This window comes from Serinus canaria, chromosome 9 (genome assembly GCF_022539315.1).
Source record: "Serinus canaria isolate serCan28SL12 chromosome 9, serCan2020, whole genome shotgun sequence".
Classification (NCBI taxonomy): Eukaryota; Metazoa; Chordata; class Aves; order Passeriformes; family Fringillidae; genus Serinus; species Serinus canaria.
Genome location: NC_066323.1, coordinates 18573489 through 18596381, shown reverse-complemented (window position 1 = coordinate 18596381; position 22893 = coordinate 18573489). Strand labels below are relative to the sequence as shown.

General features: G+C 44.2%; 1 protein-coding gene and 2 non-coding genes across 7 annotated transcripts; all 3 read left to right on the top strand.

Annotated features, from left to right (window-relative positions):
• Positions 1-1842: 1842 nt before the first annotated feature.
• On the top strand, positions 1843-22816 carry ATG16L1 (autophagy related 16 like 1). 5 transcript variants are annotated; one of them, XM_009089249.4, is made up of 18 exons: positions 1843-2096; positions 3127-3220; positions 5402-5507; positions 6912-6985; positions 7175-7426; positions 8305-8370; positions 10590-10676; positions 11441-11497; positions 12447-12549; positions 14521-14626; positions 14745-14815; positions 16275-16346; positions 18311-18431; positions 19261-19366; positions 19879-20028; positions 20431-20478; positions 20834-20935; positions 21336-22816. In XM_009089249.4, exons 1-18 carry the CDS (start codon positions 1982-1984, stop codon positions 21427-21429), a joined length of 1824 nt encoding a protein of 607 aa, XP_009087497.2. In that variant the 5' UTR covers positions 1843-1981; the 3' UTR covers positions 21430-22816. The 5 variants fall into 5 exon arrangements, with proteins under 5 accessions (XP_009087497.2, XP_018768638.2, XP_009087498.2 ...); XM_018913093.3 differs by having other exon boundaries at positions 10587-10676; XM_050978003.1 differs by having other exon boundaries at positions 1940-2096; positions 5308-5507; positions 10587-10676.
• LOC115484000 (small Cajal body-specific RNA 6) lies at positions 12756-13025 on the top strand. Its single transcript, XR_003944757.1, has one exon. It is a non-coding gene; the product is annotated as a small Cajal body-specific RNA 6 (non-coding RNA).
• On the top strand, positions 15155-15417 carry LOC115483998 (small Cajal body-specific RNA 6). The gene has a single exon (XR_003944756.1). It is a non-coding gene; the product is annotated as a small Cajal body-specific RNA 6 (non-coding RNA).
• Positions 22817-22893: the final 77 nt, after the last annotated feature.

Here is a 22893-nt window from a genome sequence, read left to right as displayed (position 1 = left end):
TTACAATAATATGGTTACCTAACACATTACTTAGGAAGTTAATGTCAGGAAAATCCACAAACGCCAGAGGGTTATGTCCAAAAAGGAGACAGGAGTCCTTCAACTTTATTCAAATAAAGGCAGAGAGTCTATTGGGCCACACTCCCGCGGGCTTTTCTCTCTCAAGGCTTCAGAGGCACAGCCTCCCTTTTATTCTGAGCCCCCAGCCGTGTGTGTCCCTCTTCCTTTCCCCATCGGCTGAGCTGCTAGGACGGTTCATTCACCCTTTCCAAACCACTTGCCCCATATTCCCACCATGAGCCTGGCATTTTACCCCAAAGTTCAGCCTTGTGCAGACCCTTGTCTGTTCCAGGAGCCCAAACTGTCTGGGCCTGGAAGGAACCTGCTCCCCAAAGTCAGTAGAGACATCAGGACACATCCCGAAGATGTTAACATCCTTCCTTCAGCCATCCAATTGTTTGTAAAGACATAAGCAAACATCTTTTCTCTCATTAAGCAGTTGAAAGTAGAGCAGTGGAGTGAGTTGTTATGGTTTTTACATTTGCCAGAGAACGTGTGGCTTTTTCACGAGGCTGGCCAGAAGGGAGTGCAGGACGGGTTGTATAGTAGCTTCTACTGTGTTCCAAATTAGGTTGTTTTTCCTAGAAAGCCTCATGCTCTATTTCATTCCACCACCACCGTCCTTGAAGGATGAGCTGGGGCTGTTCAGCTTTGAGAGGGGCCCTCAAACCTGTCTGCCCCCGTCGACAGGGAGGGCTCCGAGCAGAGCCCAGGCTCTGCCCTGGGGGGCCCATCAATGGCATTAGAGGAACGGGCAGGGACTGATCCCAAGAAGTTCCCCCTACACAGGAGTCCGAACTTTCTTCCCAGGGCAGTGGGTACCCTGAACAGAGTACCAAGAGAGGATGTGGACTGTCCTCACAGGGGATACAGAGTCGTCTGGATACAATCCAAGGCCCTATACTCTGGGATGGCCCTACTGGAGCAGGGAGGTGGGACCAGATGAGCCACTGTGGCCCCTCCCAGCCTGACCCCGTCCCGTTATTCTGCGATTCCTGGCAGGCGATGGGAGTGGTGTCTGGTAACGGGAGAGAAAGAGCACCAAGACCACTCCACAAATGGCACTGCAGGCGTGTCGTATTTGCATAGTGTAATAGAACACTCCCTCTGCTGTTTGTGGGTTTAATGTTCGCTCACAGTAACACCCGTGCTTTAATAGTGGCAGGCAGAGGTGTGGCCGTCGCTGCTGAGGCCGGACGGTCACTTTCTCACGTGGGCACCAGCCTTTCACCCACCAAAGCCCCGTCGGTGCCACTGGCACAACACAGTGCTGCCGGCCCTGCGGTGACACTGAGCTGCGAGCGGTGTACCCGCGGAAGGCTCGGGCTCTGTGACTCGAGAGCCCGCTCCGGCCCAGCCTGGCCCGGCCCGGCGGACACGGTGCAGCCACCGCCCACCACAGCGGGCAGCCTGTGCGCATGCGCTACTATGGGGGGGGGGGGTACCGGGGCCTCAACATGGCGGGTTGGCCACTCTCAAGATGGCGGCAGGGCCATGCTCAACGTGGTCGTAGGGCCCTTCTTAAGATGGCGCCTGCACGGAGGGCACAAAATGGCGCGGCGCAGGACCTCCTCGCCTCCGAAAGCGCCTGTTCTCCGTCTGAGGCCGACCCCGCCTCCGCGTTTGCAGCGCAATCTCGCGCGGCGCTTTCCGGCCTGGAAACACCGGTGCTGGTGTTGGCGGCGCCGGAGGCGGGCGAACGGCGTCAGGCAGTGGCGGGGCAGCCTCTGTCGCGGTCGCGCCGCGCCGCACAGACGCGAGGGCCCCTGACGTAGCGCGGCGCCATGGCGGGTGTGGGGGCGCGGCCGCGGGCCCGGGCCTGGCTCTGAGGGGGCTCCCGCCACCTCCCCGCGCTCCTGTCGCCTCTCTGACCACCCCGCGCCGCCCGCCCCGGCCCGCTTCGCCCCGGCCTGCCGCGGAGATGGCGTCGGGGCTGCGCGCCGCCGGGTTCCCCCCCTGGAAGCGGCACATCGCGGAGGAGCTGCGGCGGCGGGACCGGCTACAGCGCCAGGCTTTCGAGGAGATCATCGCCCAGTGTAAGCGGGGCCCGGCGGGGGCGCGGCCGAAGTAGCGCTTCTCTTCTCCCTCACCGAAGCCCATCAGTATATGCAGGGAGAGTCTGCTCAGTGGGGAGGGTGTGGAGTCTTCCTCTCTGGAGGTTTTCCAGAACTGGATTCTGTCCGGTGCCGTGTGCTATGGGATGACCCTGCTTGAGCAGGAAGGTGGGACCTGGGGACCCGCTGACCCGCTGTGCCTCCTTCCAACCCGAATCATTCTGGGATTTCTCCTCTTCTTCAAAAGTGGTAAAGCCGTGGTGGCACAGGGTCCCAGGGGCCTCGGCCGAGCCGTTTTCACGGGACTGTTTGGGACATGTCTGTAATAACAGGAAAGCTGGAATTTCTGCTTTATCGAGGAAAAATATGTAGTTGTTTCAGTTCTCTGAGAGGCTAAAGCACTTTGTGCTCCGGACAGTGATTGAATGTCTGAATTGTCTGCACAATTCCCCGCTTGTGGAACCGAGAACAATGGTGCTATTGACCCTGCTCATGGTCTTTTGTAAAATTTGGAGCTATCCAGGGGTCAGCACTCTCTGTTCAGGGCTTTCCTGCCCGCCCCTCTCCTGCCTCAGCTGTGTCAGGATGGCAGGGAGGGTCCCACACCCTGTGGGAGAAAACAGGCGGCAGGGCTGGGTTTGGCCTCTGCCAGGCCTGTTCTCGTGGTTGCCGTCCTTTGAGGATCTATGGAGTGTGAACTTTGAACTCTCTCTGTTTTAGCAGATAGCCATGCACCTGAGAGGTTGCTCTCTCTTTCTCTATTAAGCTTTCACAAGACCAGTCCCACACAGCATCTGGATTAATGAGGAGTTCCTGGAGTTGTAGGTGGATGGTGCCTTAACTTGTTAAGATCAAAGAGGAGAGAGAGCACAGTGATGTGGTGGAGGCTCATGTAGCATTTGGCTGTGTCAGAGTAATTAAAGGGACTAGATCACAGCTAGTGATATAGGCAGGAGAAATGGGACTTTGGATTTGCTTTCTGGTTGTCTTAAGTGCACTTTTTGCTCTGCAGATAACAAGCTGCTGGAGAAGTCAGACCTTCATGCAGTGCTGGCTGATAAACTTCAAGCAGAAAAATATGACATGCAGAGCAGACATGAGATCAGGTATGTAATGCTCCTTTTTTGTCAGCAGCTGTTTGTTGTACACCTTGTAACCTAAACTACCATTTGATGCCTCACACAAACAGCTCCCAGACCCCTACAGTGACTTGGCACACAGCAAACTGAACTTCTGTTGGACTAAATATAACTCACAGCTGTGTCTAAGCCTGTGATGAAGCTACAGTATGTTTAGAGTATGTAGTACAGAAAGATCTAGCCAGGTTTGGGAAGGAAACTGATTTATCACAAACTCATGGAACAGAGGTGAACCACAATGAGCTGCTGCTCCTGGTCTGTTTGCCTTGTAACACTTACAGTGTTTTTCTGCTCTTCCTATTGAGTATAGGATGGTTTGATGGCTTAGTTTCTTTCAATCTGTGTCATCACATGAAAGGGGAGAACAGAAATAAACCATGATTGCAAAGTGTCAGTCCTAAATAAGCACCAGATGCCAAAAGAAAGGTGTTTTGTGCCTGCTTTTTAATGGGATTTCTTGGGCAGCTTCCTCCTTAACCTGGGAGTAGCACTTGTGCTGGAGGGGTTGTGCTGCTGGTTCTGCTGGTGTTTGACTGCACAGCAAACCTGTGTGCCAGAAGTGTCCCTTGGACAGCCTGTCTGTTCCACAGGTGAGGGCTGGCCAGCTCTGCCCTCAGTGTACCTGCAGAGAAGGCAGGGCCAAGGAGCTCAGAATTCCTACTTCTGTAAAAATTGTTTCCTTTCTTGAGGTTCTTTATGCTCTTGCCCTGAAACCAGAACCCCTCTACAGTAGGGAACTGTATGAGCATGTCCAATTGGGATACAAAGCAAATCAGTATATCAGAGAAAGATGAACTGCTGGGTTTACAGGAATTGCAAGCAAAATTCACATGGAGTTAACACCCATGTGAAAGTTCCCAAAAGCTTTCTGATGGATGCAGCTGTCTTGAACCATGTCAGTTTACGGGAATTGTGTTCTGGCTGAATGCCATGTCTAGGAGATGAGGCTGGACTAAATGTGGATGAGGAGAAAGACACAGAAGCAGTGTCTGAAAGTAAATACTCAGCTGCGCTCTGATACAGTGCTCAGTATATGACAGGTTTTTGAAACAGAATTACTTTTCTAATCCTAGATAGCTGAAGAAAAGTGCTTTTACTTCCCTCAAGGCCAAGGAGTAGTATCTAGTTCTGGCTGTCGGGGTATGTGTGACTGGAGCTATAGGATGTGTTGGATATTACTGCAGGACTTGGCTTCTTGTCTGTTTGCACACATTTTTTTGGAAATGCAGGTAGTGCAGCACTAGTTCAGTGAGGGGTTGTTTGGTTATTTCTTTAGAAGAGCATTAGGTTACTGATATTACTGTGAGGCTTTTAGATGGGTTATCCGTTTCTCCCTGGACTGTTACAACACAAAATGACTGCAGAAAGGGATGTATTTACCTTGTTCTGTTTGTCTGATATAATGTTTTTTTAGTTAAAATTTTGACTTTTTTAAGAAGCTGTAATTCAAAATACAACTGACAATGTGCTCAGAGTCTGTGTGTGTATACACTTTTAAAAAAACTTGGTTTTCTTTGTTCCTGCCTCTGTGTTTTCAGAGACATGAGTGATAAATGTTACATTCCATAGTTGGTTGGGGCGGAGGGTGATATAAATGTTCTGATATGTAAAAATTCAAGATTATCTCACAGTAATAATGTTGAAAAACACAGTAACCACTTCAAAACTTATGCACAAAAAGACTATAGTCAGGCCAATGGAGGAGTGCCTTGTCACACCTGAGACTGTAAACCCCAAAGCCTGGGAATACTCCCTAGGTTTCCTGACTTTTGGTTCTGTACCCTCTCCAGACATGTTGCATCTTCAAGGTCTACCAGCTCCCTCCAGAACAAATCAGGGTGGTAAAATATTTGTAATTGTTCCAGAATTTAGAGAGTGTGCTTTTAAGACTCAGTCATCTTCATGCAAGTTTAAACAAAGGCTAATTATCTTCCCTTGGAGTTTGAATACTGGTTTAGAAATGTACAAAAAGTGAATCTAGTGCTCAGAAGATGTAACTTTCCAGTACTGTGTGATTTGGTTTGTTATGAATCACCTGTGTCCTTGGTGTACAGAGCTTCCAAGGGAGGCAATGTCTGGACCCTGGCAAAGGCACAGAAAGAACTGGATTCTAGTCTGGGACATCTCTTCTTCTCTGTCCAATTGCAGCCCAGGACATGATGGCACATGGAACGACGCTCAGCTGCAGGAACTGGCCCAGCTGAAGATAAAGCACCAAGAGGAGCTGACTGAGCTGCACAAGAAACGTGGCGAGGTTGGAAAGTCTTACGTTCTCTGTGGTCCAAATGTGGCCTTTTGGGAGCCTGACCATGATTTTACCAGGCTCATTAATCATCATTTTTTCCTCCTTTCATCTAGAGCCTTTTTAAGCTTCCCCAATGATGATTAAAACCAACCAGACACAGGCTGGTCTGTAATACTGTCACCAGGAGATGAGAGCTTCTATTGTCAGCATAGCATGATTATTAAGTCTGAATTTTCTGCTTCATTAATAGGTTCTTAGTTGTATTAGAGGAGGAAGGAACTGTTCTGGGTCACAGAGCTGTGTATGACCACTAGTAACTTGGAAAGACTTAGAATGAGTGGGGCGCAGGAGGCTGTGGTTTTACTGGTCTCACTTTGCAGCAGCAGCTAAGATTGTAAGAGCCACGGTGCTAGGCTGGAAGGGGAGTGCTGATTCAGAGCCCAGGAGTTCTGTAACATTGACACATTCTGTTACTTGGACCTGGAGGAGAGGAAAAGCCAGGCATGTTGGATTTCCGTTTTGGGGGTTTTTTTTTGACCAGGAGATATGGAATTTCAGCAGCAGAATTGGGTTTTTTGAAGCACAGCAGTGGGCTGAATGGGACTGCACACTTTCATATGGAAAAGGTGTGTATAGCCTGGAAAATGCTCCTTTGAGTGTACCCTGCTGGAGATGTGGAGAAACTCGTATCAGCAATTCTGAGCTTTTCAAAGAGGAGACTGTTTTCTCTAAGAGGTGTGCACCAAGTGGTTAGGGCACTCAGAATAGTTGCTTTACTTCCAACCTGGTGTCCTAAAACCACTTACACAGGCAGGCACTCTTCCCAGAAATCACTCTTCTCCCTGGGCAGCTGAGGCTGTGCTGCTGGGTAAGGTATGAGCTGGCAGCTGCAGCTTGGCAGCATTGGCCTCTGCCTCTTTGTTCCCTGTGCTCTGCAGGGACTCCACCAGCATCTGTGGTGAGAAAACTCTTGGTGGCACCTGTGTTCACAGTGAGAGCTGTGTGTCTCCTGAAATGGCTGTCCTGGTCCTAACAGGCCTAATTTGTGTCTTGGTTGTCATTACTCATTTGTTTACTTACTTGACAATTTTTAATTTCTGTATTGATTTTTCCACTACTAAAATTTCTTCCTAATATGCATTCTGTTTGATCCGACTATTAATGAAACTTTTTGAGGGAAGAGAGTGAGACATCAAAGGACAGCAGCTTCTGGACAATTTATTTTTAAAAGTGGATTCTCTGATTTAATGACCTGTGTAGCAGATCTGCATAGAAAGCTGGGGTAAAAAAGACCTGAAACATATGATCCATGCTTTTAATGCTGGATTAGTCTGTGCTTGTACTGCAGGCTGCTCAGTATGTTATCCACTGACATCCCTGCAGTTTGTCATGAAATTTTCTCCTCTTCCCCAGCTGGCCCAGTCTGTAATCGATTTGAACAACCAAATGCAGCAGAAGGACAAAGAGATGCAGATGAATGAAGCCAAGTGAGTAAGAACTGTTTTGTCTGTGACCAGACTTCTGAGGGAGTTCTTTATTGGAGTTATAATATTCTCTAGGAGTCTTAGCCCAGGGCTAAAAATGCCTTTGTGAGGTGTTGTGCAAACAGCACAAGGAAGATGGCACAGGTCCCAAAGGAGGTCCTCATGGTTTTGTATGTTTTGTTGCCATTCCAGGATTGCAGAGTATTTGCAGAAGATTTCCGAACTGGAAACAGAGTGCCAGGAATTGCGTAGCAAACTGCAAGATCTTGAGCGAGCTAATCAGACCCTGAAAGATGAATATGATGCTCTCCAGATCACCTTCAATGCCTTGGAGGAGAAACTAAGGAAAACTACTGAGGACAACCAGGAGCTGGTCTCACGTTGGATGGCAGAGAAAGCACAAGAAGCCAATCGTTTGAATGCAGAAAATGAAAAGGATTCAAGGTGAGATCCATGACCTTTGTTTGATAAAACTGATATGTTTTTCAGTTAGGAGTGCATAGGATAAAACCAGATTTAGTTTTGACCTCTGAGATCTCTATTCTTGCACAACACAGTGAGAGTCCAGAACTTGCTTTTTCTGGCCAACACAGACTGACACTGCGTTAAAACATTCCTGTCTTTTAAATGAATAAAACATGTTCTTTTGTTTCTTCAGCAACATTTAATTGTGTGCTGAAGATCATAAATCAGATAGAAACTGTGGGATTTTGCTGGTACTAGATTTGGGCTTCTCTTGTTCATATTGCATCTTATACTGCTCCTAGTTTTATCCTTTTTTGACTTGACTAAGTCCAGTGTTTTTTGCATTCCTCTAGAATGAGCACCTGCCATGAGACTGAACTATGTAAAACTTACTGCAAAAGTAATTGTAATTATGTATTTTTTTCCTTGAAAAATAAGTTTTTTTCTGAATTGTTTCAGCTTACTTGCCAGCTAATGATACCTGGAGACTGACCTATATTACAAGTCTCACAGTAGCTGGCAGTTTTGTATTAGCTTCACTAACATAATCATTATTTTGGCAAGTTCTTACCCTCCAAGCTAATGTGTATTCACATGGATCATAAAGGGCTATAGGTTCACTTTGCTTCATTGCCTCACTTGAGTGATCTTGTCCTTAGCTACTCCCAGTAAGAAAACTGTCTCTCCTGCTCAGAGTATCTTGAAAAGCAGGATAAAATTAGAGCACGGGACTGATTTTTTTTTTTTTTTTTTTTAATCTTATGAGGCCCATCAAAACTGTGCAGGGTAGCCTTTGAATGGGATTAAGGAAATGTTGTTGTTTTTCTTTTTTAATAACCTTGGGTTTTCTTTCTTAGGCGACGCCAGGCCAGGCTGCAGAAGGAGCTGGCAGAAGCTGCCAAAGAACCCTTGCCTGTTGAACCGTAAGCAGTCTTGATTTATAGTCTCTTTGATCAGTTTATGCCTCAGGTTTATGCAGAAGCATGATAAATGGTACCTTTGTTACTCCTAAATTGGGTGATGTAGAGGGGTGTTTGCACTTCTTGTGTTAAGTCAGAAATGTGCAGTAACTCTCCCTGCTTGAACTTACAGAAGAAGGAGCTCTTTTAGGACTGAAAATAGATGCTTGGACTGAAAGTCCCAGGAATAGTTCATATGGTCAGTAGACGTTGTTACAAAAATGTTTTTATACTGAGATATGTGCCTTTGGTCTTTAAGATAGCTTTTCATGAAACAGTGAAATAATGAAGAATTACTCTGGAGATGCCTGGATTTTAAAATATTAGAATACAAACATGCTCAAGGGTTTCCTGTAGGAACGGTGCTGAGTGAATTAACCTGGGTGAAAATACACAGTTTCCATACTGGCAGGGATTTATTGTCTAAGGGAAAAACAGTGGAGTACTTTACCTGGCAAGATGAAGAGAAGTCTCTCTAGTCCCTTGTTCTTGCCCTGCTGTGTTTGGCTCTGTGGTGTTTGGATCAGGTGGCTGCAGGGGGCAGTGGGAGCTGCGGGTGCTCTGAGCTGGGCTGATCAGGGTGTTTGTGTTTTCCCGGTCTAGAACAGCTGCATCTGATGCTCTGTTCCTAGGCCCTGCTGAGTGGTGCCAGAACAGCCTGCAAGCTTTTTCTGGAGATCTTTTCTCTTTATGTTTACATCAGAGTCACATTAAGTGCTGTGCTGCAAGCACTTGCAAAGGACAGAAGCAGTGCATCCCTCTGGAAGGGGGACTATGCAAAAGGCTGGGAGAGGGTGGAGGGGCATGTGGAAAGGGAATATGAGGCACCCTATGGCATAATTGCTCCTGTATACTACTCAAACTCTGCTTCAGAGATGGCTTTGATTTCTTCTTGATTTTATTTTGAGAGTGTGTTGTCTAAATGTGCTGCTTACTGAATGGAAAAACTGCACCATTTCAGGGGGTGTGCCCTGGTGTTTATATTTACTTAAAAATACATTGTTAACTTGGAAGGTTCTTTGGCTACACATAGAAACTTTAGATTTAGATTTTAAAAAATGAATATTGGCAGAACTTGATAGTATTTTCTTGAAACACCAGCCTGATACATTCAATCAGCAAATATATTTTCTATAGTCTTTTCGTATATACTCTCCAAAATCTTAGAATTGAAAGTGCAGCTATATTCTGAAATGAGAGATTAGTTGGTTTCATCCTTTTAAATGCTTTTGCAGCTGAGTGTTATCTGATGGCACAAATTGGTTATTTAAATGCTGAATTTAAACTTCTCTTCAGTCAATTGGCATTAGTAAAGTGTGTTTAAAAATAGTTGGCCTGCAAAATCAGCAGTGGAGAAAAAATCATCATTGAAGGGAAAAATACTAGGCTGTCAGAGCCCATGGTGACTAATGGGGGAAATCTTCAGCATTAGCTGAGTAATTTAGCTGGATTAATTTATTGTACATGGGTTGGAACCTCACAATTGTGTTCAGCTGACCACCAGCACTTTAATGGAGTGAGCAAAAACAGCTCTCACACTTAATGGTGCCGTACGTGAAGTACAGCAGTGTTGAAAGTATCAGGGTGTCTTTGGTGTAGGTGAAGCAGGAAAATTCAATTAATCTCTTGTGCTTTCTTTAACATTTGCTTGTTTTGAAACAGCAAAAAATGTGCTGATCTCACCTATACTTGGTGTTGCAGTAAATCGTGCTTTAGAGTGAATGATATTTGCTGGAGCAGTTCTGTAACTGCTCCAGCAAATATCATTCACTCTAGTGAAGCCTTGCTCAGGTGTGGTGGATTGTTACAATGCTCTGTGTAGTTAGTGCTACAGGCTGAAATAGGATGCCTGTAGTAAAGAGAACCTGAAAAGGAGGTCTGAAAACAGAAACAAGAGGATGTAGAAATCCAGCACTGCTGTCAGTGAAGGGGAATTGGTGGCTGGAAAGAATAAACCTGAAATTTAGTTGCTGTCTATATCTGTTTTCAGACACTGTGTGTTCAATTACATCTCTGGCAGTTGCATCAGTGTGTATTATCTGGATCGACCTGTGTGTTGCTACAGCTCCAGAAACCTGGGATGTGCTAGGCATGGTACTGACAGGCCCTGGAACAGTACCAACCTGTCAGTTGCTGCTGTCAATGGCTGATTGAAAAGGAGGTGTTTTCTCTCACTTCAGCAGGGATGATGACATCGAAGTGCTTGCAGATGAAACCTCTGACACAGCTGAGGAAACCTCTCCAGTGCGAGCTGTCAGCCGGACATCCAGGTTTGTGACCAGGAGGTTCTTGTAGCATGTCACTAAGAACAAGGGGCACAGTAGAGCTGGAACAACGATGGGAATGTAACTTAGGTTTCTAGTTGCCTTTATATGGAACACAGTTTAGTGCTTCTACCAGAGCAGTAGGAAACTCATGTACTGTACTCTGTGCTGTGCTTGAGATGTGCTGGTTTTCCTTTGCTGTTTTAACTAAATTACCCTAGTGCCTGAAAAATTTTTGTTTAATCTTTAAAACAAATATTTAAAAACAATATTAAATAATGTTAATAATGTGGCTATTACAATGTCTGTTGTTTTATGCCTTCGTTTCTCTACAAGATATCAATGTGAATATTGATATCACAATAGCAATAGCTATTTGCAAATAGCTGGGTTTATCTGAAATGCTGAAAATAATCTTCATCTAGATTAAATGCATCTTGTTCTTTCTCTAAAATAGCAGTGAGTGGAAAGTAAGAGGTAGTTACATGAGATCATGAATTAATTTGATTGAAATTTTAGACTTGGCAGACTACCCAGCAAGTCACTAGGTGAGATGGAGGGACATTGAAGAAACTTCACCCACAAAATGTTTTCTGAGTTGTAGTTACTGATGACTTTTGCACTGCTGCCTGCCTTGGTGTTCTGTGTCTCTGGGTTGGGTCTGAGGGGAGGGAGTCTTTCCAGAGACATGTTGCTATGAAATGTGTTTGTATTGATCTTTATGTGGAGAAGCTATTCACAAGGTTTAAACCTGTCCTCCCCTCCTTCAGTAAGCGACTCTCCCAGCCAGCTGGAGGCCTTCTGGACTCTATCAGTAATATCTTTGGGTAGGTTAGAACACTTTCACCTCCTTGTTTTGTTTATTGGTTTCAATGTACACCAAAATCTTGGTGATGCAGGGAATGCAAACAAGTATTTCCAGCCTTCCTTCTAGCTTCTGCCTTTCTTTTTTTTTTCTTTTTTGTTCTCCTCAACTTCCTGTTTCTTCCATCTTGCCGTGTGCTGACCTCTGACCTTTCCCTCCAGTCTGTCTGAGTCTCCCCTTTTGGGACATCAGTCTTCTGATACTGCCAGGTGAAAACATTATCCGCTCTTAGTCCAGCATGTGATTGTATTCCATTGAAGTAAGGTGGAACCCAGCAGCATTGTGCTGATTAGATTCTGCAGTTGATAACTCTGGTTAGAAACTATCAATGGTGAGAGAGGCAATGAGCCCCTCTTTCTGGAGAGAATACATGGGGTTTGCTCTTACTTTCCACTGCACTTTTCTCCTTTAGTAGGGTTAATTAAAATAAATCATTGAGTTCTGTGCTTTGTATCCGGAGCGGAGCCAGTCCTTCTAAGCTAAGCTCTGCAGTAGTTGGATGTCTTTGCTTAAATGGAGCAGCCCAAGCTTTGGAACAGAGCATTTTGCTGCCTAGGATGTAGTGCTGAAATGGTGTTGGGTCTTCCTAGACATAACAATGGAGCTGCAGCCAGTCCCATGTTTCTCTTCCTATTGAGAACATTAAAACACTGCTCCAAAATGAGGTCAGTAATCAGTTTAGATAACTTATGTGGTGAACTGTGAAATACCTAAAGCCACAAGTGAATATAGTGTTACGTGACAAATGTAATTTTTGAAAGACGGGATGAAAAAAAAGATGTTAAAAGCACCTTCCCCCATTTTATACTTTCTGTACAGAGTAGTTACTTGACAGGTAGACACCGGGATGAATTCAAGAGAAACAATGTTCATTTCTCATTTTAAAATGTTTTTGCTTTGTTTCATCTCAGGAGGCGTTCTCTGTCCTCATTCCCTGCACCTCAGGATAATGCAGAGCCACATCCAGGTGCCAGTAAAGAAGTGAGAGTGCCCACTACTGCCATTTGTGTCTTTGTGAGTACAGAAGAAATTCTCTGCTCTGCCATTCCTTGTTCTGGTTTTGGAGGAAGTGAATCTCCTGTGTGGGAACTGATATCCTGAGACTCTTTCTGTTAGCACTGCCAAACAGGAAGGAATTCTTGGTTTGGTAGAATTCATTCCATTCAATTTACTTCTTACCCCACGTTTCTCAGAGCTGTGCTCAGTGTCTGTCTTACTGAGGTCAATGATGACAAAGAAGTTTTCTGAGGGCACAGGGAAATTCCACCCCATTACCCCTTGGCTCCCAGCAGTCCCTGTTCTATCATGCCATAGTAGAGCTGTGATGGAGGAAGAGATTGCTGACAATTTAGGATTAATTCAGTTCCAGTTCTCCACAGAAAAAGGAGTTGTGGCACCAAATGTAATCCAACAAACCTGATGAAGAGGAGCTCATGGTGATGGGGTGTCCTCACTGGCTGTGCATGATCAAAGGTTTTCAAGCTGAGACCTCCTTTATGTGTTCTTTGGCCAAACTTAAGTTTCTGTGCAGGGCATTGTCTTGTGACTGAAAGGAAGTTGTCTTGTAATGCAACTGCTTGTTTGAATATGCCTCTGGAGCTTTCTTGGGCACTCCAGAGCTGGATGTGGATTTTTCATGGATATTAAATGACTGATTTTCTTCATCCAGAGTATCAGTATGGCTCTCTGCAGCAGGGAAGCATGTGTATTCTTGCCTGCCCTATTACCATATTCTGTAGGGGAAGTTGTGGATGGAGGGAGTGGCAATGTCACCTCAGGTGAGAGCAGGGTCATGACTGAAATGGCAGCTGGAGCTGGCTTGAGTAGAGGGCATCGGGTGAGGAGGTATTAGGCTTTAGCTCCAGTGTTTTGAGCCCAGGAGGGTCAAGACATGTCTAGGTCTGGCAGAGCATTCTAGGAATTAAGGGCTCTATGGCAGAGGTTTGGCAAATGCAGGAAGCAGACTGGGCTCACCTTTGGAGAGGCAAGTAGGAGGTGGAAAAGATAGTCACTTCAGGCATAGCTTCTAGGCAAGGCCTTTCACCAGTTTTGTTGTGAGTGGCTCCTCTGCATTTGCAGAAAGATCAGATTTGAAGTGTGATTAGCCTTAAATATGAGCTGGCAGATCACATTGAAGCAACAAGTTCCATAAAAATACAGGTTTCCAGAAAAGCTGGTTTTGAAAGAGCAGGTCCTGAAAATACTTTAAAAATAATTACAATTGTGGTGGTAATACTAGGTAATTGTGGTGGTAATTGTAGGTAAGTAGCATAAAGCTGTGAAATGAACAGCGGAATAAAAAATGAATTATTATTAAAATTATCATAAGTTTTAAAAGTTCAGGAATTCAGAACATTACGCTGTGAGAAGCAGGGGTGCTGGGAGGTCAGTGCATCTGCAGAGAGGAGGCACAGCTTAAGCCCAAGTCCTCTGCAAGCAGGTGCTGTCAGGCTTGTACTGTAGAATCACCATCACACCCAGTGAATGCAGTGCATCTGCTGTGCTGTTTCCTAGCAGACCTGCTTAACTCAAGCCTGACTTGATTGTTCCATGGTTGCATGAACTGATTGGATCATGTTCCATGGCTGTCTCTAGATGGAGGAATGAAAAGTTACTCTCCTTCTACAGCACATCACCTGTTACTGTTTTTTGTCCTGTCCTTTCCTTATTTTTTTTTTCTGGTGTGACTTAAGAGCCTAAGCTTAGGAAGCATTGTATGGCTTTTGGTAGTTTGTTACTGCTGCTGAGTCCTTGCTGCTGGTATTTTTTCATGTGCCTTTGTTTTTTCTTTTGATATGGATCTGCCCTTTTGCTGTCTGTGCACCACCAGCCACAGCAGAGTTTCAGTCTGTGCCTTTATTTGCTCTGAAAGAAGCACAGCTGTGATTCTGTGTAACCTTCAAGTTCTGTAGCTTTCTGATCTGTGGGCTATGGGTGTATGCTAATTCCCTTGTGGGTGGCTGTTCTGTTCCTTCCCCTCCTCAGGATGCACATGATGGGGAGGTGAATGCGGTGCAGTTCAGCCCTGGCTCCCGGTTACTAGCAACAGGAGGCATGGACCGGAGGGTTAAGCTTTGGGAAGTCTTGGGAGGTAAACCTTTTTGCTTTGGGGCCTGTGGGATGCTAAAAAAATTTGTATATTGAGTCACTTTGTGTCAACTTCTTCTCTAATCCATTACTCAAGTTTTTGTTCATCTTTCTCTGTGCAGATAGGTGTGAGCCCAAAGGTTCCCTCTCTGGCAGTAATGCTGGGATTACAAGCATAGAATTTGATAGTGCTGTGAGTATCTGTGCAATATCCGCTGTTTGTAGTTGGGAGTAAATGAATGGAATTAGGTTCTTCTCTACTATTGTTTCCATTCTAATTGAAGTTACCTAAGAAATGAGTTAAAACATGAAAGTAGCTGTAATTGTACAAAAGACCTTTATTTCATAAGATGCAGTCTGTAATTCTGATCCTTGCTGTACAATTCAGATGATGATATGCAGCTGTTAAGGATTTTTGTTTAAAGTAAGAAATTAGCATTCCACTGAAGCTGGCATAACAGCACAGAAGAATCAAATACACTGAGGCTTTATTTCTGTGAAGTTTTTTTTTTTTCCATAAGTGCTTTACTGAGGTCTGTGATGAATAGTAAAAGGTCTGATTATCCCAAGACTTGCAGTTCCATGCCCTCTTCTCCCAGCAGTTTCTCCCCAGCCATGGCACAGCAATGGTGTGGCTGGCAGAGTGCTTGCTGACAGTATGAGATGTGCTCAGGTCATGTTCACCTGGAGCAGCGGAGACATGACTGAGATCAGCATCCAACAGTCCTGCTTGAAGGAGTTTGGGGTCCTGGATTGGTCTAACTGGACATGTGATCTGACTTTTCTGCTGAGACCTCTTCCATAGCACAAAGCTGATATGATTTCTGCCATTTGGTGATTCTATGTGCTAAATTATGGTACACACCCGAGAGGATCCTTCTTTTGGACACTGACCAGCTCATTAGAGATGTGCTGTTAATTTGCAGGAGAAACTAGTCCTGAGGTTTGGCAAGTTGCTTGAACACACTTGCTGTGAGAATTGCCTGCATGAGATAACAAAGGATTACAAGGATTCAGGAAATTCTTTTGTGATGGACAGGAGTGCAAACATAAATTTTTTGGTGGCCATTCTCCATCATGACTTGTGGAAGGGTGACTTGTGGAAGCCCTAAGCCATGAACAAGTTGATTTCTCTCTGCTCAGGCAGGTTTATTTTTTGTGATCTTAGCTTAAAATTCTAGAATTTTAACAAAAATGGCAAGAATCATGCTAATTCCATTCTGAGACCTTCTAAGCAGTGGAGGTAGATGATGCAGGGTGTTTTTTCCTCTGAAAAAAAAAAAAACCCAAAAAAGAGGAAAACAACTCTGCAACAGATGAGGGTAAATTAGAACACATTTTCATGTAGAAGGGAAAGATGGATGTCCTTTTTCTGGTCTGGTTATTGCTATAATTGGTATACATTATTGTTTTATAATCTAATATAGCCATGTACAAGCCCTTCCATTTTGGAGAGAAGCAGGTGCCATAGCCCTTTGGTGAGGGTTACATTAGCTTTCCATACTGGGATTTGCTGCTGTGGTTTTGGTTTTATTCCTTTTTCCCTTTGACAAAATAGCACTAATATGGTTTTAATGGTTTATTGGAAATATTTTAATTTGGTTTGCATATTGACTAGCAAAAGGAATTTGAAAGGAATCTTGTGTTTACAGGGTTCTTACCTCTTAGCAGCTTCAAATGACTTTGCCAGCAGAATCTGGACAGTTGATGACAATCGATTACGGGTGAGTCTTGCAAGGCAAAGCAGTGCAAGGTTGTTCCCGTCTTCTATTCCCAGTTTTGTCAAATGGGGACATGGCAGTTTTGGAAGTTGGGCATTTACAGACACTTTTAATAGTTTTTTTTTTGTTGAGAGGTTCTTTATCTCTGGAAGGCCTTCGCAGCAAGACCTAAAATACAGTTTTGATCTCCTCACAGCCTTGCAGGAAGCTCCAGTTACTGTGTATTTTCCCAAAACAACCCCCCACTAGAAAAACCTTGCCACATAAAGTGTGTGTACACTTTTTTGTAACCCTCTGGGGAACTTTAAATGCTTCTTATGATTTATGGAGAGCCACCTCAGAGTTTCAGCCTCTCTCAAAGGACAGGCTGCTGAAAAAGGCTTTGCAGAAGACAAAGAGGGACTTCTGTTTTAAGTCAGGAGTAGCATTCTTGAAAAGGAGCCCTCTGCCTGGCTGTCCAAGGCAGCAAGCCTAAACATGTTGGACATCATCCTCAATGTCTTTTGAAAGGTTCCTCGTTTCCTCCCAAATACTTTGTACTCATATTCTTCTCTAACAATTGGCTCTGATTTGAAAATAATCCTTTGATAGATCAAAATAAAAGTTTCAATGAAAGTTCAAAATAAAAGGCTTTTTCCAAGAGCCTTTTTAAATTGTCATTTCCTATGTACACTTTTCCTCAACTTTTTATTTTAGTAAGATACTACTTTGATGTTCAAATCTTCTGACATTTTAGTGTTGGTTATAATCAACAGATGCACTATAATTCATTGGGTAGTTCTCAGTGTGGACCTGTCAAGTCTCAGGAAAGTGAAGAGTATCAGTTATTTTGCTTCTTGGCTGCAAAACCTACTACTGGATGTGAATTATAGTGAATACAAGTTTAGCAGACATAGATTACTCACTGCAAAAGATTAGTTACACCTGCAGATATTCGCATAATCTTCCTGTAATTCTTTGGAGTGCATTGTTTCCAAAATGAAGTAGTCCTCTCTGTTTCAAGTGTGAACACTGTTGACTTTTCATGGCTTGCACATAAGCAGGAGGTTGTAAAGCTGAAATCACTGTAAACTTTGCCAAAATTCCCTGCCTAAATGCAGCACCTGTATTTGATGTCTGTGCAGCAAGGGCAGAAGAGAGATGCAGAGTGGAAGATAGATACTCCTTGCTGAAGTTTGTATTCCTTTCTTAAGGCAAGGTGGTCTTTTTGGGATGATGTTTTGTGTATCAGGTTTTGGGTTTTTTCCCAAACATAGCTCCCATTTCTTTCCGTTCTTAAGGGCTTTTATTTTGTGTTTCCCCAAGCCCAGATTGCTTTGTGTAATTTGATATTCTGTTGAGTATTTTTTAAAAAATCCTAACTATCTACAAAGATTTCTGTCTTGTTTTTCATAACTCTTACTTTAGTAATTCATTGTCTGTTTTGTGATTTTAATATGTAAATATTGAGCAATTCTAAGTGAATGTGTTTCATGTTTTCAGCCCCAGAGAGCCTCCCTCTGCACTTAAAGAAGCTGCTGTAGGGAGTTTTTCTGAAATCCCTGGTTGTCTGAGCTTTCAGGCTTTAAGATTTAAGATGTAGTAACAGTTGACACTCGATACCCTGTTATGTCCTTGAGGGAAGCTCCATATGAAAGCAGAAAGGCTCAATTTCCATTTTCAGCATACTTGAACCCCTTGATTTGTCCTGCAAGGCTGTGTTGCTGTTGCCATCTCTCCATGAAATGGAGAACAGTGTTGAGGAAGGAGCTGGCAGGTTCCTGAGTAACTGGAGAAACTGTAGCAAAAGGTGACCTTTGTTTTCCAGCTCCAGGCTGGATTCTGATAATTAACACTCCTACTCAATGGTGATCTCTGTTTACCTGTAATAGATGTTGGTTTTTTACTGCCAAGCAAAGCAGGAGACATGCAAATTACAAATTGAGAAAGTGGAAATAGTCAGTTTCATGTCAATCTTGTGTCCCCAGCACACCCTTACAGGTCACAGTGGTAAAGTGCTGTCAGCCAAGTTCTTGCTGGACAATGCACGTATTGTTTCGGGAAGTCATGACCGGACCCTCAAGCTCTGGGACCTCCGCAGCAAAGTTTGTAAGAAAGCCTAATTTCTGCCTTTCATCCATGTTTTGTGCTTCTGCTGAATGCTCCTGGCAGTCTGGTGTCAGATCAATTATTGAATCTTTTTGCCAGTATAAAAATAGAAAATGCTAGCAGTCATCCCATTTTCTGTTATTCTTTAAGTAACTGAATTCTTTCTGCCTGTTACCTGGAATAAGAAATCCTGTGTGTGCAGGAAGCACTGTTAATGCTATTACACTGAGAGCAGCTGCTTTTGGGAGTGTTCTTTGTTTACCACTCTGGGAATGGGTATTTTAGTCTTCCACTAAAAACTTGGGGCCAAGCCAGGTTTTTAACTGAGGTGGCTGGAAGTGTCTCTTGGAAACATACCAAAAATTTCAGCATCTCAAATGAAGGAATTGCTAGGATCCAGGTTTTTTTTTGGGAGCAACACCTTATTTCCATGTTTTTTCTCCTACTGGGGGCTCTTAAACCTGCTTGCACTGAGAGAGCATTTGAGAGTCAAAGTTACCTTGATACCTGAATTGCAAACATAGGTCAAGGAGACAGAATCATGTTGTTTAATAGCAGCAAATTATAGCTGGCTAAATATGAAGTGGAAGTAAAGCAGCTGTCATGGGAACTTTTCAAGTCCCAGCAAAGCAGATTGAGAAAGGGCAGAGAGGTTGAAGACCTAATCAGGATTATTTTAAGGCAGTTTGTCCTATGCCACTCCTTGGGCACTGCTCTGTGTGGCCACTGTATGGCGGGGGGGAAAGCTTAGGGATTATTTTCTGTCTCAGTTTTCATCAGTTTGGACAATGTGAATTTAAGCATGTCACCATTGGTTTCTCCTTTTTAGGTATAAAAACAGTGTTTGCAGGATCTAGCTGCAATGACATCGTGTGTACTGAGCAGTGTGTAATGAGTGGACATTTTGATAAGAAAATTCGTTTCTGGGACATCAGGTAAAACTATTGTAGGAGAGCTTGTGGTGTATTAGTGGTCATGGGTTTGCTGTCAAGTTAATCTGAAGTAGGGAACTCTTCTTCCTGAGCTTGGTGCTGAGGAGACTTTTATAAAAGCAGCAAAAAGCCATTGAAGAGACTCTTGTTACTCCTTTTAGGCAGTTTGATATTAGAGGTTTGGGGGGTTTTTGGTGGGTTTTTTTTTTTGGTTTTTTGGGATGCCATTTCTTTTCTGGAAAGACAGCCTATTTGCTGGTTAGTATTTTTCATTGGTCAGTACTTGCTGTTCTAGGGTGGTGTTGTGAGGAAAGTAATGTCTTAACTGTTTGCTGGAAATGCTGTCCACAAGGTGGGATCTAGCTTGGGAAAGAAACAAAATGTAAGAATAAACCAGTAATCATTTTTCTTCTCTTCCACATTTGGACAAGTCAGAGTTTTGATGCGCTGGTTTGGCTTCTGGACCCTAGTTTATGGCTGTCTTTTTTCTTTTCTTTCCTCTTTTCTGTCTATAGGACTGAAAGCATAGTAAAAGAACTGGAGTTGCTTGGAAGAATCACAGCTCTGGACCTGAACCCGGAGCGAACAGAGCTTCTGACCTGTTCCCGTGATGATCTACTCAAGATCATTGATCTGCGCGTCAGTGCTGTCAAGCAGACGTTCAGGTGAGTGTATTCCTCACAGGAGCACTGTGAATGTCAGGACCTTGTATTGTGGGATACCCTAGTGCTGGAGTAGTTTCCAGGACCTGTATGAGGAGAGCAGTCTCCTCACTTTTTTTTTCTACATGGCAAAGTTCTCTAGAATGTCTAGAAACAGCAAAGATCTGCTCTAATGGATCTTCACATGTTTCTCTTTAAAGAAGGCAGCTTGGCTTAGAAGTCTGTGTTCTAAAGGAAAGAATTTCTTCAGGTGCCATTGAGAGAAGGGTGTATGAGAAACATGAATTGGGATAAAGGGATGCTGGAGTTTATTCTAAACCATGCAGAAATCCTTAACATGTCTTGTCTTTAGTAAGTATCTCTTCTCATAAATGAGTTAACAGTTATCTGATTCTAACTTTTTAGTGCCCAGGGATTCAAATGTGGCTCTGACTGGACAAGAGTTGTGTTCAGGTAAGGTCAGACATAAACAAAACCTTTACCCAGCTAAACAGAGTGATTCCTGATGCTTGACTGCAGTGGTCCCCAGTTACAGCTAGAAAAACGGGGCAGAGTTTGTAATTTGTCCCAGGTTACCTCTTGGTCAAGCCAGAGTGTATCTGTAAATATTGATCCCACGTCTTGGAAATGCTCAGATTTCAAAGTGCTTTCACTTCTTAGTATTAGCAGGTGATAACACATAAGTCCTAAAAGACTATTTAATGCCAAATTGCTTGCTTAGGAAGTTGTAGGTGGAATGATGATGTGTGCTGAAAATTGCTGACTTGCAAATTGTTCTTTGCCTTCTGCACCTGGTCTGATCTCACAGCCCTGATGGTAACTATGTGGCTGCTGGCTCAGCTGATGGGGCCCTGTACATTTGGAATGTGCTTACTGGGAAATTGGAGAGGACGCTTGCAAAGCATCACAGGTGAGGGAAGTGGGACATGCAGCCTAGGGTGGGGATCTGGGTTGTGGATCTTGCTGAGCTATCAAAAAGTTGGAGTTGTACAGCTTTGCAACTTTTATTGGCATGTGAGAATAATTAATATGCAAAGTCTTTGTGGATTCATGGCAGTATTCTCTAGATTGAATTAGATTAGATTTGTTGTTACCTTGTTAAACTGAGATATTATTATGGTAAAGTGCATTCAATATGTTTTGAAGAAATTGTACCTCCCTCAGACTTATTAAAAGCCCAGATCTCTTGAGATGTGAGAAAGTGGGGTTTTTTTAAATTGGTAATAAGAGTATTACAGTATTTCATTCCAGTGCCAGGTACTGTTGTGGAATTCAGCCTTTTTTAAACTTACTCTTGCCTTCCCTTTCAGTTCTTCTATCAATGCAGTCACGTGGTCACCATCGGGTGCCCATGTGGTCAGTGTGGACAAAGGAAACAAGGCTGTGCTGTGGTCTGAGTTCTGACTGACGGAGGGTGAAAGGCTGAGTGTGGTGGTGCTGGTCCGTGGCTGCACAGCATGGAGACCCGAGCCCAGATCCATCCAGAGTCAGGATATTGACAAGCACATGGGCTTTGCTTTCCAGAGGGAAGTTCTAAAGCGATGGAGAAAGGAGCCTGAGTCAGAGACTTCTATGGCCATAACTGCACTGTGGCACTTGGACTCAGAATGGGATTAGCTGTTGTAGATGGAGAATGCTACTTAGTCATGCCTTTATTTGCAGTATCTATGCACCACGTGGAGCTGAAGATACTAGTGGGATTCCTCACCAGACAGCTGTGCCAAATATCCTGTCACACAAATGTATCTACAGCACTTCTGAGGTGGAAACTTTGGAAAGAAGTCATTGTGTATGCTGACTTAAAGCATGTTCTGTCTCCTGTGTTCTGTTCTGGTGGCCTAGTTCAGGCATGGGGTGAGATGATCCTGAAACACATCCTAGGCAGTTTGAAGTGTTGGAACAGCTTTTAAAGAGGGTCTCCCAGGGCTCTGACAGCTCTGCCTTTGAGTCATCAACTCGGTTTAGGTCCTGATCCTGGCACAGGCTCTCCAGCACTGTCCTGTGAACTCTGTGTATCGGTTCTTGAGGCAATGGTTTGTTCTTCAGGACTTCTGCACCCTTGTGTTGAAATGCCCTTCAACAGCCTGGGCATCACAAAATAGGAGGTTTTTTAATCTTTTTATACCACAGGCAGTTTGATTAGTGGGTGTGAGGAGAGAGCTGAGCTTGGTGAGGGTGTTCTAGAAGTTGTGCTGCAGTGATGAGGAATGTAGTAATCCTGTGACTTCTGTCCTGGAATACAGATGTTTGGTTCCTTTTTCTGTTCATCCGTCCTGTCCTGGCGGCTGTCAGTACACAGGGGAGCAGTGGCATCAAATCCCAAATCCATTGTTTTGGTGCTGGCAATTCCAGGCCACTTGCCCCGTTCTTGAGCACACGTGCAATATTCCCATTTGCGCTGGACCCCTCTATGGTACGGAGTGGTGTCTTAGCTCTGTCCCTGTTCTGGCACCCTAAACCATGATGTGTCTTGAGTGTGAGCTACCTGGCATATCTTTATCCAGCCAAACCTTTCCACATCATCTGGGCCTCAAGACAAGCCACCAGCGTTTTATTGCCTTTTTATTTGCACTTTATTTTCTTCTTTCCCAATAGTGTTTTACTATGGAAGTGTGTTCTTTGGAGGGGCTGGGTTGGGGGAGCTGGTCTGACAGGCTCCCTCTAACCCAGCCTTTCATTCAGACACTTTCTGCAGAGGGGAATTAGAGTACACGGGGCAAAGTTTTTATTTATTCAGCTGCCCATAAGAACTTGATTGTAAATAAACTTGTGTTCTGCTTTTAAAACCCCACACTGCTCTGATTTATTTATTTGTGCATCTGTGTGCAAGCTCTTGTTTGGAATAAGTGCAGAGGGGGATCTGAAATA